The following is a 15,349-nucleotide window of genomic DNA, read 5'->3' as shown; positions in this document are numbered from 1 at the left end:
TGAGGACGCGCGCTGTGACAAGTATTTAAAGGCCGCAGCGTAGCGCTTTCGGAGTGACGTGCGGTTGTCCCCATCCCATTCCGTACAGCTTCCCAAAAGTTGTATACTCCCGCCAGCTCTCGCATCATTTATATTCCCGGCTGATTAGAAGGTACAGTCCTGAGCCATGGCAGAACTCTTGACACGTGGAGCGATTCAGGTGAGTTCTCGTTGCCACGATATTCTCAGGCAGTCCTGATCTTTCGCGAACTCTAGTCCAGGGCGTTTGGTTTTGGTTTTGGGGGAAAGGAAATGGCGCAGTATCTGTCTCATATACCGTTGGACACCTGAACCGCGCCGTAAGGGAAGGGATAAAGCAGGGAGTGAAAGACGAAAGGAAGAAGAGGTGCCGTAGTGGAGGGCTCCGGAATAATTTCGACCACCTGGGGATCTTTAACGTGCACTCGCATCGCACAGCACACGGGCGCCTAAGCGTTTTTCCTCCATAAAAACGCAGCCGCCGCGGTCGGGTTCGAACCCGGGAACTCCGGATCAGTAGTTGAGCGTTTCGAGATGCGTTTTTGCAGCAAAAGCTACACTACGCTAGCCGGAGTGATTTCGCTCGTCTTGGCCATCTGCTCCGACTGCGCAAGCGCGAGTTTCGCCACAGGTGCCCCGCGCGTGACGTCACAGCTGCGCAGCCGCCTCCCCCGTTGCGCGTTGACGCCACGACAAGATATATGCGCCTCACTGCGCACGCGCGTGGGGTCGAATGGATACGGGAGGCGATGCGCTCGGCCGTCAGTTGCGAGCCGTAGAAGAGAAGCTTTGCTCGTTGCGGCAGCTTGCGCTATACGTATACTAGGCACAGCAAAGCTAAGCCACCGCTAATTTCTTGAGATCCAAAACGCGGTGCCAGAAGTGTGCAGGAATCTACAGACTGTTGCTAGCTCTGTGGTGTTTTCGCTTTGGCAGCTTTGAGGCGCCGGGGGAGGTAGGGCACTATGCCGGCAGTGAGACTAGGTTATGCTAAACATTTTTTCACTTAATATTTCGTTTACCCTGCGCGCAGTAACAAAGCTTTTTCACATACTTCCCTCTTTACCCAAAGCTTGAGGCCATTTTGCGGAACGCTCGATCCATGAAAGGCTCTGTCAGGCGTTCGGAGTGTCGTTCGGGGCATTCCCTTATCCCCTCAACAGCGCCACCCGCGAGTCGACCAGAGGAACTCGCGTCGCCTTCGCGACTCGCCAGTGCCTTTAGGGGCGCCTTTAGATCACCCAAAGAAACTCTTGTATTTCTTTTTTCCTATTAACGTTTTTGCTATCGTCAAACAATAATTGGCATGGAGGCAAAGCGCTAAGGCGTCCGTGTGCTGTGCGATGTCAGTGCACGTTAAAGATCGACAGGTGGTCAAAGTTTCCGGAGCCCTCCACTACGGCACCTCTTCTTCCTTTCTTCTTTCACTCCCTCCTTTATTCCTTCCCTTACGGCGCGGTTCAGGTGTCCAACGACGTATTGGACAGATACTGCGCCATTTCCTTTCCCCAAAAACCAATTATTATTATTATTATTATTATTATTATTATTATTATTATTATTATTATTATTATTATTATTATTATTATTATTATTCATCCACTCGATAAGGTAAGGGCGGGAAAAGCTAGGAAGCCAGCTTGACGAGCTCTCTCCACCTCTACAATGTAAAGATATGAACTGCGAAGGCACACAGTACAGCTATAACGTGGACACACTTGGCAGGGGAAAAGCGAACAAAAACAAAAAAGAAACAAGAAAAATGCACGTTAAGCCAAAAAACAATTTTGCATAATACAGGGAACAAGTCCTGCTTTCTCGGACAAATAGTTTGATTATTGGAGTACTGTAAGGTGCTATTACAGATATATTGAAGGTATTGCTCCTTTCTTTCGACGGGTAGCAAAATGCTTCTTTTAAAATTTTTCCAATCGTCGCATCGAGTAGTTAAGACTGCCATAGAAAACCAATGGGGTAGCAAAAATGCTAACAGCAAAAAAAAAAAGATACAAGACTTCCTAGGGGAGATTTGTGGATAAATTGATCGTTGTAGTGAACTCTTACAATATATGAAAAAATTGCTTCCATAAACTATTTCTCGTTGAAAAATGCTCATATATGTTGCAGGAAGGGTTGAAATGGGGAGATAACAAACAAACAATGCGGTACAGCAGGTTGCGAAACCCTCAGGGGAATTGACAATTAGCTAGGAAAAAAATAGCAATGCAGCTCAGGCGACTCAAAAAGTTAGTCGAAACTCTAGCTAAGAAAAAATATTACTGAAGCAGAGAATTACACTTTCCGCAACCGTTCATACTGTTTACTCAGTACCCACTTTGGTTGCATTCCGCGCGCATTTTTAATCGCACCACGATACGCATTGCGTCATCGGTTCTGGCACTGTGCACTGCCACTTCCCTCGCGCCCCAATAGCTGGAGGCTGTAGTTATATACACACGAGTAACATGACGGCACTCTAAAAGCTCTTGCAGGCGACAGTGTGAAAGCACATGTAAGTAGCGGCGACGCGCAAGATGCTCAGGAGTGTTATCATTCCGAGTTGGAAGACTGGCAGGTGCACTGGCTCCACACTGATCACTGTCGTCCGTTGCCGTTGACATCCTGTTCCCATTGCATCACATTCCTTTGCCGTTCTAGATATCTGCTTTTTTCTCTTGCTTCGAAATGAGCAGCCGTGTGGCAATAGTATCCTTTTTTTCCTCTTTGACTTTCATGCACTAGACGCCTAGTTTTGTTTTTGCAGCTTATCATCAGTAAGAAAAAACCCGCCAAGCCCGTGCTGCAAATCTTGGTAAGTATCGTCTAACTCTGCCGCAATCCTTGCCGACCAGAATTTGGTGCGTTGGGCCAACACCGTAAAAAGGGACCGCTCTGTATGGAACAGATCTGAATATTCGTATTTTTTCCAGGATTTGGAGCCCATACCAAGCGACACAGTCGTCAGCTACCAGGTTGTACTGTGGGATGGACAGCAGGCAAACACATGTGAGCTGTTCTGAATTTCTCTGCTTGCTTCAGAGCTGCGAACTTCAGCTCCAGTGCATACCAAAAATCTGCGCGACTTCGTCTTGCAGTTATCATGCAGGGGCCAAACGTCAACAAGCTTCTCAACAAGAAAGAAATCGGCATAAACGGACTAGTGCGATTGGACGAATATGTGTACTATGAAGAGAACACTTGGTATGTTTTCAAATATTTTTGCTTGCATTGCTACACAGATTGTTTCACCTAAGATTGTTAGCAATCTTTAAAAATGGTCTTAATGAATTAGAATAGCACTCTCTTCTGCATAGCACTGCAAGCGTCATATGGGGAACAGTAATATACAGTCACATGGGGAAGAAAGCGCTCTTAAAACTTAAAAGATTATTTTTAAACATAGCTAAAAGTCTTAGTTTGGTTTATGAGGGCTTAAATCGTCCCAAAGCGGCTCATGCTATGAGGGGCGCCGTAGTGAAGGGCTCCGGAAATTCCGACCATCTGGGGTTCTTTAACGTGCACAGACATTGCCCAGGACACGGGTTTCTAGAATTTCGCGTATACGTCGAAATGCGATCGCCGCGGCCGGCAGCGACCCCGAGTATTTCGAGTCAGCAGCCCAGCACAATAACAACTAAGCCACCGTGGCGGCCCGCTAACAGCCATAGGCGAAAGTACTTGTGTAGCGTGGTTGCATGCATTTCTTCCTCGGCGGATCTGACAGTGAATGAGTAAATACACGGCCCCCATCACCATGCAATCTGCACAAGACCCAAAAACGGCATAAGGGAAGCCGGGGAGTCAAAGTGTTTCATGCGGTCTCTCCACGGTTGTCTGCACGCAAGAAGCTGCGCTTATGTATAGAACAACGCTAAAGGGAAAGACTGAGACTGGTTACCCTTTTAGTCTATATACCGTTCAGTAACTTCCGCCCTTCTTTTATTCCAAGAATGCATTTGCAAGACAAAAAGGTTCAACCGTCCCATGTCCCACGTAGGAAACGAGGCTCCGAAAGCTGCCGTAGTGTTAGGCTGAGTGTTGCAGGAGGAGGGCCCAACTCTCCCAGAATTATGATACCTGCTAGTGCAGGGTGGTGAGGAAGAAGGGAACGTGTGTTGGCCGTAGTGCCGTGACTGAGGGGTTGCGCGTAAATAGGGTGGGTCGGCGAGCGTTTCTTCATGGTGGGCGCCACATGCTTGACACCAGGGATGGCCAGGCCGGTTGAGTGTATGGTGGCAGTAGACCTCTCAATGCAGGAAATTTAGTCTTGTTTCGTGTAAGTAGACTCTCACCCTGTTTTAAACCAGAGTTTTGCACCCGCACTTCTCAGGGCCACTCGTGTCTCTGCATTGCAGACCCACGTGGTTAACAACCTAAGACCAGGCTCGGCAGGATGGCAATAAATTTACAGCGTTTATCCTTTTCGAATGAATCGCGAAATTCGACGACATCTGCCAATTCTAGACTACCAGGTCCCACATCTCACCAACTCCACTCCCTTGCGACCAGCCTTCAACGAAATTTTCTTTAGCTGCACCACAGTAACTCTGCGCTTTCCCTTGTCGCCAGTCTGTACGCTTAGCCACTGTCACCTTCACTCTCCCATGCCCCTCCTCTCCACCTGGGAAATGTGAGGCAAAGAAAAAAGAGGAAAGGCCGTTCTCTTGGTGCATCCAATCGGTATACAAGCAAGGTACACTCACTCCGCTCCGTAATTAACCATTGGCTGCGTCCCTACCTGAGAGAAGTTGTGGATGCTTATGTGGGGACCGTATGCGCGTACTTATGCGGCCTTTGTTTCGAAAGGCTCTCTCGCGCCGCGGACACATCCTTGCTCGGAGTTTTCTTCGCTTTCTGAAATCGTGGTTTATTGAGAACAAATAAAGATCTCGGTTTCCATCCTCGACATTGTTCGGATGTACTTGCCGATCCGAAGGATAAATATAGAAATTGACTTGTGTACACACTCTGCGCTAATGACACTGTTTTTTCATTCCAGCGTCTGATCGCTGTTCTAAACTCCTAATAATTCGCCTGATACACGTTTTATCATAAAGTAGTAGTTTTCAAGAGCACTCTATGCATGAATTAACATGGTATCGTGTCAAACGGAATACAGAACAGAATTATGACTTTTAGATTGAAATCCTCAAGACGCCTAGCAAACCAATCAAAAATTCTTATTTTGTTTAAATTACGGCTTTGTTTTCGGTCAGTAGTAGATTTTTTTCTAATTTGCATAGCGAGTTTACGAAAAGGAGAACACCAAGCATAAAATAGCGGATCCGACAACCCCTTCGCAAACACGTACTTTTTTTGTTCTGACACCTATTTTAATCTGTCTGAACTAGTCCTAGGTGGTTCGACCTGATTCGAACTGAGAACCGATCGTTTCTCCAGAAACCAACCCCAACCCAAGATGACTAAACCCGAAACTTAGAAACTTCTGCGTTTCACCCAACGGCAAACCGTAAATACCAACATGGTCCGTTCATTTCATTCCATGGTCATCTCTCAGCGGAAAATAGTGCCTTTTCCCCGGACATTCGAACCTACGGAATCCATCTAACTGGTCCTCTAGCGCGCGTTCCTTTCATGGTGACATCGCACGTAAGGTGCCTCATAATCTCCATGACAGTTTTCATTGAGCGAGAACCCCTGTGCGTGTGTGTGTGTGTGTGTGAGAGTGAGTGAGTGTGTGTGAGTGTATGTGTGCGAGTGCGTGTGCGTGTGTGAGTGTGTGCGTGTGTGTGTGTGTGTGTGTGTGAGAGAGAGAGAGAGAGAGCGAGTGAGTGAGTGAGTGAGTGAGTGAGCGTGTGTGTGTGTTTCTAACACTCGATGGTACCCATAAAACGCGGCGTCCTCTAGCGGTGCCGGTTAAATTAATCAGTGGCCGCGCGAAACCGATCGTAAGAGCAACCTGGATCGCACATTAACCCACCGGTGGCAGCACCTGCCATCGCAGAGCACTGGCAGATGGCTGTTAAATTAATGATTGGCCGCGCTAGGTTGCTCGGGCAGCTCGGGCAGGTTGCTCAGTCGCGCAGCGCTCAGCCGCTGCACCACTTCGTCAGGAATAGCATGAGGATACCCAGGGATCCAGCGAATGCCAAGCAGACAAAGACCACTTCTGCAGATATGGGCATGAACCCATTAGCTATCGCGTCATACTCTTAAGGCACAGCGCGGGTGTGGTTGGGCGCCGACTGCCTTCGCGAAGTTAGCGCGCAGATCAAAAGGGGGCAGCGTCGCCGCAGCGGCGGCAGCTACGTAGACAAATGCAGAGGTAATATTGCTTCATCGCGCCACATCACGCCGTGTGGCGATTACGCTCACAGCGTGAGCGGACGGGCTTACTCTTTCCCAGGCGCAAGCAGTCTTCAATAATCTCTCTGCCGACCTTATCTGAGTGAGAGAGAAGGGGGTTCTGGACAGCTTCAACTGGTCACTATTTAATCCCGTATGTTCTACTGGGCTCCCTTAGGCATGTCATCGTTGTGGTGAGACTCACTGTCCTGAAGAAAGAAGGCAGCCTGCCGGGTCGCTTGCTTCAAAACCGTGCAGTAGCATGGTCAGCAGTAGGAGTGCCACCAGCAGGTGAGACCGGCTGCACGGCCGTTTATTTCGCAAATACATTTTACAGCGACAGCTGTTAAGCGCCCGTTCTTGCGTTTCGTGTCGGTGTAGCAGTTGTAGGTTGCGTAACCAGATGGTGTTTGCCGTGGAATGAGGAGGATACCACGACAGTGGAAGAATGCGCGACCGGAGAGTGATTACCGTGGAAGGAGGAGGAGGGTATGGCGACCGCGTATGAAGGCGTAACCGGGGGTAGTCATGAGGAGGATTACCGTTGAAGGAGGCGAGCGAGAACAGCCAGATCGGAGTAATGCAGCGCCGCCCGGGGAGAGGGTGAGCGGTGGTGTCGGCGCGCGTCTAAAGCTGTGTGCGTAACGAGAGTGTGCACAAAACTACAAAGGGCGCTATATAAGCGCACAGATATGAAATGACATGTTCCGAAGCTCAGGAGGGACACGGACACAGAGAGAGAACAAAACGGGCGAGCGCTCGTCCGTCCTAGTCTCGTCGTGTGCCCGTGTCGTTCCTACGATTCAGAGCGTGACATACATGCATCAGCTATCCGATATGCCACCCTTCCGGACAGATATGAAGTTGATCTGATATCCTCTTCCTCAATATATCGTGAAATAAAATACCTTAACAGCTGTCGCTAAATCCTGCATTACACATGATAACCGTCCTGTGATTTTTTTTATGCGCGTGCGGATTTGATATGTACAGACTTTTACGATTTCTCAGTGCTGTCTACTGCTGTAAACATATTTTTCCCCTTTGCAAGTTTTTGCTGTAGCAGCTGGCGCGTTAATGTTAGATATAGAGAAACAGAAGGACGGAAAGGCACGGAGGTTAACTAGGCGATTCCCTTTATGTAATGGCCCTTAATTTTCTCTTTCGTTCTCAGTAAAATACATTAAAACAAAACCTTTCAGTTTGCTAAAGGGATACCTCCCACATTTATCTGTGCATTTTAGCCGCCGTCGCATAGACGCCTTCAGTTTGCTACAGTATACAGTCAATGTCTGACGCGAGTTATAAGCAGCGATCTGTTCTTCGATTTCTATTGGCAGAAAACCAAACTGTGTATCGCACTCACGAATTTTCGTGTCCTGTGTATGGAAGTCCTGCGACCGACAGTTGTCCTATTGGGCGCTCACATAAAAGGTCTTAGAAGGCCGACAAAAAGATTAGCCACATATTGTTTCTCATCACAGAAACATCCCTCGACGTACCGGCCTGAAAACAAAAGAGGTAACTGGCCCATTCGGCAGCACTGTATTTTCTCATGCCACCAATGTTGCCCCAGCATTGAAAAGTTGTGTTTTTGGTTTTTTGGTTGGTTTTCGGGGAAAGGAAATGGCGCAATATCTGTCTCACATATCTCGGCGGACACCTGAACCGCGCCGTAAGGGAAGGGATAAAGAGGGACTAAGAGAAGAAAGAAAGAAAGAAAGGAAGAAAGAAAAAAAAGAAGGTAATAAAGAAAAGAAGATAGAAAGAAAGGGCACCTGAACCGCGCCGTAATGGAAGGGATAAAGGAGGGACTAAGAGAAGAAAGAAAGAAGGAAAGAAAGGAAGATAGAAAGAAAGGACACCTGAACCGCGCCGTAATGGAAGGGATAAAGGAGGGACTAAGAGAAGAAAGAAAGAAAGAAGGAAAGAAAGGAAGATAGAAAGAAAGGACACCTGAACCGCGCCGTAATGGAAGGGATAAAGGAGGGACTAAGAGAAGAAAGAAAGAAGGAAGGAAAGAAAGAAAGAAAGAAAGAAAGGAAGATAGAAAGAAAGGACACCTGAACCGCGCCGTAAGGGAAGGGATAAAAGAGGGACTAAGAGAAGAAAGAAGGAAAGAAAGGAAGATAGAAAGGACACCTGAACCGCGCCGTAATGAAAGGGATAAAGGAGGGACTAAGAGAACAAAGAAAGAAAGAAAGAAAGGAAGATAGAAAGGACACCTGAACCGCGCCGTAAGGGAAGGGATAAAGGAGCGACTAAGAGAAGAAAGAAAGGAAGAAAGAAAGAAAGAAGGAAAGAAAGAAAGGAAAATAGAAAGAAAGGAAACCTGAACCGCGCCATAATGGAAGAGATATAGGAGGGACTAAGAGAAGAAAGAAAGAAAGAAAGAAAGAAGGAAAGAAAGAAAGGAAGATAGAAAGAAAGGACACCTGAACCGCGCCGTAATGGAAGAGATAAAGGAGGGACTAAGAGAAGAAAGAAAGAAAAGAAGAAAGAAAGAAAGAAAGAAAGAAAGAAGGAAAGAAAGGAAGATAGAAAGAAAGGACACCTGAACCGCGCCGTAAGGGAAGGCATAAAGGAGGGACTAAGAGAATAAAAGAAAGAAAGAAGGAAAGAAAGGAAGATAGAAAGAAAGGACACCTGAACCGCGCCGTAATGGAAAGGATAAAGCAGGGACTATGAGAAGAAAGGAAGAAAGAAAGAGGTGCCGTACTGGAGGGCTCCGGAATAATTTGGACTCCTGGGATATTTAACGTGCTGTGATATTGGACAGCGCACTGGCACCTTTGCGTTTCGCCTCCGTCGAAACGCGGCCGCTGCAGTTGGGTTTGAACCCGGGAACTCCGGCTCAGTAGACGAGCGCCCTAACCACTGAGCCACCGCGGAGGCCCAGTCGATGCTCGTGATTGAAAATCGATGGCGTTGATCTTTAAGTCTTCCAATTGTTCGGCGATCCGGCGACACGTTGCAGAACAGACTGGACAACTTCGCCGGGACAATATGTACTTTATTGCACGGGCGCTCACCGGCGACCTGCCCTCGGATGTCCCTTTCGCGCCAAAAGCTCGCCCTAAAATCCCCTTGCCCAACATTCTGGGGACACTTTCTGCAACGAATTGGAAGTGCGCTTGTCAGAGCCTATCAGGAGAGTTTTGTATTTATATTTTGTGGGTTTAACCTCCCAAAGCGAATCAGGCTATGGTCACGCCGTAGTGAAGGGCTTCGGAAATTTCGACCACCTGGGGTTCTTTTACTTGGACTGACATCGCACAGCTTCTAGAATTTCGCCTGCACCGAAATTCGACCGCCGTGGCCGGAATCGAACACGCGTCTTTCGGGTCAGCAGCCGAGCGCCATAACCAGTGAGCCACCGCGGCGGCTAGGAGAATTTCGTTCAAACTGAATTAGCCGATAGACACTTTTAGTTTGGCGTACGCAGCTAGCCTGCGTAGGAACCGCTTACTCTGCTTGCGTACTCTGTAAATAATGAAAACGCGACACATTTAATTGGTCGTGCCGTAGCGTCCCTCAGGGGCATGCGAGGCACGTGTAAACAGTAGCGCCATTCAGTGACAAGATGTCACAGCACATCAATAATAATAATAATAATTGGTTTTTGGGGAAAGGAAATGGCGCAGTACCTGTCTCATATATCGTTGGACACCTGAACCGCGCCGTAAGGGAAGGGATAAAGGAGGGAGTGAAAGAAGAAAGGAAGAGAGAGAGGTGCCGTAGTGGAGGGCTCCGGAATAATTTCGACCACCTGGGGATCTTTAACGTGCGCTGACATCGCACAGCACACGGGCGCCTTAGCGTTTTTCCTCCATAAAAACGCAGCCGCCCCGGTCGGGTTCGAACCCGGGAACTCCGGATCAGTAGTCGAGCGCCCGAACCACTGAGCCACCGCGGCGGGTGCACATCAACGCTGGGTTCAAGAAATTTTCATCCGTTATTACTTATTACTAGGGTGGGTGCATTTCGAGCCTTTTATTGTTCGAAGAAGAAAGACTATGCAAACAGAAGAAAATATAACAACGGAGTAAAAGTTACAAAACTGCTTCGTGAGGTGTCGTTGCTACGAGGAAAACCCACCGCATTTAGTTAGGCCTAAGACCTTAAAAATCGCCAAGTTACCTGAAAAACATGGGCTAATTATCACTTATATCTCTACATGTGGGACGAGAGTGTGCGAAATAAAAGCGAACAGCGACCTTTTGAGCGAGCTATCGCGTCGGAGAATCCAGCGGCGACATGTGCTTATTACGAAGCGGGCGAGCAGGGCGCCGCCATCTTGTAAACGCATCCCGTAGTGTGCGCACACCCGCAAGACGCTGCGAGATACGTAGCTTTCTGCGCATACGCATTTGTTGCCCGTCGCTGCTTATACGCTAGCTCACTGCGTGCGCCCAACTACGAGTGTCAAACAGCACGCCAGTGCTCACGGGGTTTTCTCGCGAGCGCCGCTCAAATTTCTTGAAGGCGTTATGCATTTCCGCTTGGTTACAGTACAGAGACACAAACGCACAAAAACGCCAGCGGAAGCACAGGCAAGGCGAGGCGAACACCCAGTCCGAACTGTGCGCACTGTTTTGGTCTCTCTTCCCCCATCTGCTGCTCGAGCTCAGGCATCAGTTCCGCCCGCCGTTGAAAGCAATTAACTTACTCGCGACCCCTCTCGAGGCCCTGTAGGCTTCCACGCGCCGACTCCGTTTTGCGGCTTGAACGCGACTTTGCAAGGCCTCGCCTCCACGCGGCCGGCTACGGTGCAGTCGGCTAGCCGCTGTCCTTGCATGAACTTTGCCACGTTTGTTCTAAACACAAACCCATTTGAACGGCGCCGGTGTGGCGGCTGCTCGAAGAAACCCCGACAAAAAGACACAACGAAAACCGAGGAGGGCCAAGCTGCGGCTGTTGGGTGTGCGCTGCCCGACGGGCCCCTTGCGCAACAGCCCACGATCTCAACTCGCATTGTCAGTGCACATCTGCGGTGGAGACTCAGCGCATCAGCATTAGCCTGAAACATCTGCCTGAATTATGCCCATGCCTGGCAGCACTCTACATCGGTCTCGTGAAAGGGCAACTGAGATGATCAAGATTCGATGAGCTTCAAGGGGCCCATTGTGGGAAACTTCCAGGTAAAGCATGTGAAACCTTTTTGAGCTAGCGTTTTAAATGGGTAGTTGATCGCCGAATAAAGCCGCTATGGGCTTCACTGCAACGCACAGTGGCGGTGACGCGATGACGTCATCTCCGGGGATAGTCCATTTCCAATGAAAAGCGGTTGCTCGAAACCTTTATGCAAAGCCCCAAGAGAGCTGTTTGTTCCGCATGGTAGAGTGTGCATGGGCGAAGGCTATGGGAATTTCGGTCGGTCGGTCTGTCTGCCCTGCCCTGCCCTGCCCTGCCCTGCACTGCACTGCACTGCACTGCACTGCACTGCACTGCACTGCACTGCACTGCACTGCACTGCACTGCACTGCACTGCACTGCACTGCCTGCCTGCCTGCCTGCCTGCCTGCCTGCCTGCCTGTCTGTCTGTCTGTCTGTCTGTCTGTCTGTCTGTCTGTCTGTCTGTCTGTCTGTCTGTCCGCCCCTCCATCCGTCCGTCTGTCTATCTGTCCAGAGAAAATATTTCTGCGTTATTAATTCTGAATCTCCATTGTAATTCGTGAATGAATTCCCCTTTTTTTTCAAAGTGACAATACTGCGTGGCGGCTTCGCATCTCATTGCGCAGTTGTGCAACTCATTTCATGGATGTCCTTGCGTAATTCGACAAAGGAAGTTTGTCGCATCATAAAATACGCAATATAAAACAAAAGGGACCTTCTCGTTCATCTGCAGAAGCACCTTCGCCACCGTCAAGCGCGGGGTCAGCACGTCACGCTCCTGTCGCCCAGGTCGTCCCTATCGCTGAGTTACCGGGTAACTTAAGGTGATCTTTTGCATGGTTTTCGTTTGTCATTAAAAGCCGAAGCCTTACATTAAGGAGGTTGCTTATTTCAAAAGCGTCCGTGTACAATGTGAAATTATGTCATGAGTTTTGCAGCAGCGCCAGAATTACACCATACTGTGTTTTCACATCCGAGTTGGCGGTTCGATGCTGTCTGCAGTGACGCTGAAGTCCAGCTTTCTTGGACAAAAATTTCGACTATTGGAATTTTGTAACGTATATTGTAAGGAATATTGCAAGGAACTATTGAAGGCAATGATACATTCTTCCGGTGCGTTACCAACCTCTTTTCTTATAAAGTGTGTTCATCGTTCGCATCCAGTAGTCAAGACTGCTATAGAAAACCAATGAGGAACGCATTTTACGATAGCAAAAACGTTAATATAAAAACAATGCAATCGTGCCGAGGGGAGATCTGGGGACATATTGAATGTTATCATGAAATCTTACAATCTTACATCTTACTCTTTCCAGTTGAAAAATCTTTGTCCAGAATTGGTGTATATATGTGGTTGGGGGCTGCATAGTGGTGACCGTCGGTGCAGGTCGCCAAACATTTAGACCAAGCAGCCTAATATGCCGTGCGAATTCGGTGAAGCCGACTAATTTTGCAGCAAATTTACATCATCGCGTGCTCAATCCTCGCTTTGAAAAGCTTAATTCGTGTGTGTAGGAAGTGCGAAAAGCTAATTTCCCGGCTCTGCCATGGTGCGGTTAACGCCACATGTCGGTTTGGCGTATTACAGTCGGTGTTACTTTGAAACTTAAGAGCTACGTCGCTCGTGTGGAGATTGATATTGTGTTCCAGGCAGCCTAAGTTTATTTCAAGTAAGCCACACTCCATTACCACCACCCCCTCCCCCATATTTTGTTGCTCGCTTCAGAGAGGGACACCAGACTGATGCCGCTCCGAGCCACCGCACCGGGGAGCTGGGAGCCTAGTGACGCCTCATGGCTACTTATACTTTCCTTCGGGGCCCGATGTGCTTCGGAAGCTAAATTAACGTGTACGACCAACATTGCCAAGTTTGCAAGCATTCTTGTCTAAAACGTGTAGGACGAGACGCTTTTCTGTTTCTGAGATCGATCGACTCGAGTTAGTTGTATATGCGTGCTACACTTTGTGCATCTCACGAGGTCGCCAAGCTTGAGCTCATCTTCGAGATCTCAGCAGTAGGCACGAGTCTCTGCGTTCCGCTTGGTGTGTGCCTCCAACCACAGCAGTGATGAATTTGCTCTCTCTTTCAAGATTTGGATACTGGACCATCACGGCGACTGTGATGGAGAAGAGTGAAGAAATTCCGTTCAATACGACACGCCAAGGAAAGTTCTTTGAAATGTATCTACGAGACCAAAGTGGAGAGATACGTGCCGTGGCTTTCGATTCCAACTGTGATCTACATTTGGGTCGCTTTCAGGTGAACAAGGTAAGCTGGACTGCCTGCCTCTCCTTGTGTTGCGAAGTCCAATGCGTCAAACGGGAGGGGTTGCAGAGAGAAGCAGGACACGTAGAGTTGCTTCATTCGTTGTTTTGACGTTGCCGTTGCTTGAAGAGCAGCACGCCCACTTTGTGAGTAGAAAAATTTCTTCCAGGTTCCGCTGCTCATGGGTTAATAATTATCGCTGGTTATTTCCACTAGCATCAATTCAAAATACCCGTAGTTGTCTATGACGTTCGCTAATAACGAAAGTTCAGCTTCGCTCAGAAAACCGACATTAGATATGAACTCTCTTCCTTTACCCAATGGCGTTCGTTGCTTGGGACGCCGTATACTTTTGCCACAGAAACCGTATTCACGGTCTGTCAAATTGAAGAAAAAACATATTTAATTTGCGCTTGTTTCTCCTTCTCTTGTTTTTGAAGTACAGCGATGGGCCCTGCTTTATGAACGGCGAATAGCGCCATGAGGGCAGTAAAGTGTCCCTAAACGACGCATCACGATGTATGCAGCGCTCCGTCCGATGACCATTCAGTTCCAGTCACGGGAGCAGGCACGTATCCAAGGGGGGGACCCGACAGGACCGGCCCCCCTGCCCCCCCCCCCCTCCCGCTCTTCGCCCTATAGAACTGCCGCGGCCCCCCCCCCCCCTTCCCCGAAAAAAAGTTCTGGCTACGTGCCTGCACGGGAGCAGTGCCGTGCAGAGTGACGGCCCAAGAGACAGAGAAGCTGAAGCTCTGTCAGGTGGCTTCACTTCACGAGAAATGTCTAATGAGGTCGCCAATTCTTCATTGCAGGTGTACGACATTTCGATTGGCAATGTCCAGCGCTGTAATCACGGCAAAACTGACTACGAGATTGTTCTCAACTCGGCAACCAAAGTCCGGGAGCATCAATAAACAAATTTCTGCAAAGTGCGTTTTATACAGCAACACACGATACATGTCTCATCGAGGAAAATATATATATCGAGAGCAAAGATGACTGGGCAATAAACCAAGAACATGTTCAAAAGCGGCTCTCACCCCACCGTGACGCATGCTGTGTCGCCACTGAGACCCCGCGGCGGCACAGTGTGGTATGGTATGGCATGGTATGGTATGGTATGGTATGGTATGGTATGGTATGGTATGCGGGTTTTAAGGTAAATCACATCAAAAGTGACCACAGAGAAGGCTCTTAGCGACAACAGAAGGAAATCAGCACGTAAGGATCGGACGTGAAAAAATGATCCCGAACCACAACTTTGTGGCAGTCACATTCCGGAGAAAGACCTGGGCAGGCACCCGGGGCGACTTCAAGGTTGAATGCCGAAATAAGACTGTAATGGAAAAAAGCGTCGCGAACAGGAAAATTAGGATGTAAAAAACGGTAACAGAGACTAGCACGATTTTTATATTATTCGCGGCACGCGCAAAGGCGTCGCAGTTCTGAAGTCCAAAGACTGGGAGTTGCAATGTGGGGCAAGGAAACTGAGCCTGTTTCAGAGCTGCCTGCGCTCCATTGCTCTCTAGACTACGCAGTTAACGTAAAGAACGCTTCCAGAAACTTCGGTTAAGAAATTTCTTTTCGTGCGCATCGACCGAATGAGTAGTGGGAGACAGTAATCAAGAACTTGTAACAGCTGCT

General features: G+C 48.6%; 1 protein-coding gene across 2 annotated transcripts; it reads left to right on the top strand.

Moving 5' to 3' along the window:
* LOC144120878 (replication protein A 70 kDa DNA-binding subunit-like) lies at positions 1–14,737 on the top strand. 2 transcript variants are annotated; one of them, XM_077653659.1, is made up of 8 exons: positions 6–199; positions 2,783–2,830; positions 2,949–3,024; positions 3,114–3,219; positions 6,503–6,615; positions 12,173–12,263; positions 13,531–13,708; positions 14,518–14,737. In XM_077653659.1, exons 1-8 carry the CDS (start codon positions 167–169, stop codon positions 14,617–14,619), a joined length of 747 nt encoding a protein of 248 aa, XP_077509785.1. In that variant the 5' UTR covers positions 6–166; the 3' UTR covers positions 14,620–14,737. The 2 variants fall into 2 exon arrangements, with proteins under 2 accessions (XP_077509786.1, XP_077509785.1); XM_077653660.1 differs by lacking the exon at positions 14,518–14,737 and having other exon boundaries at positions 1–199; positions 12,173–12,253; positions 13,531–13,702.
* The last annotated feature ends 612 nt before the right edge of the window (positions 14,738–15,349 follow it).

This window comes from Amblyomma americanum, chromosome 2, assembly GCF_052857255.1.
Source record: "Amblyomma americanum isolate KBUSLIRL-KWMA chromosome 2, ASM5285725v1, whole genome shotgun sequence".
Taxonomy (NCBI): domain Eukaryota; kingdom Metazoa; phylum Arthropoda; class Arachnida; order Ixodida; family Ixodidae; genus Amblyomma; species Amblyomma americanum.
Note: the sequence above shows the minus strand (reverse complement) of the source record. Positions and strands in the feature narration are given on the sequence as shown.

Coding starts and splice junctions, on each gene's coding strand:
- LOC144120878 (XM_077653659.1), top strand. CDS start 167: ATGGCAGAACTCTTGACACGTGGAGCGATTCAG. Junction 3,220..6,502: donor TACTATGAAGAGAACACTTG/GTATGTTTTCAA, acceptor GGGCTCCCTTAG/GCATGTCATCGTTGTGGTGA. Junction 6,616..12,172: donor AGTAGGAGTGCCACCAGCAG/GTGAGACCGGCT, acceptor GTTCATCTGCAG/AAGCACCTTCGCCACCGTCA.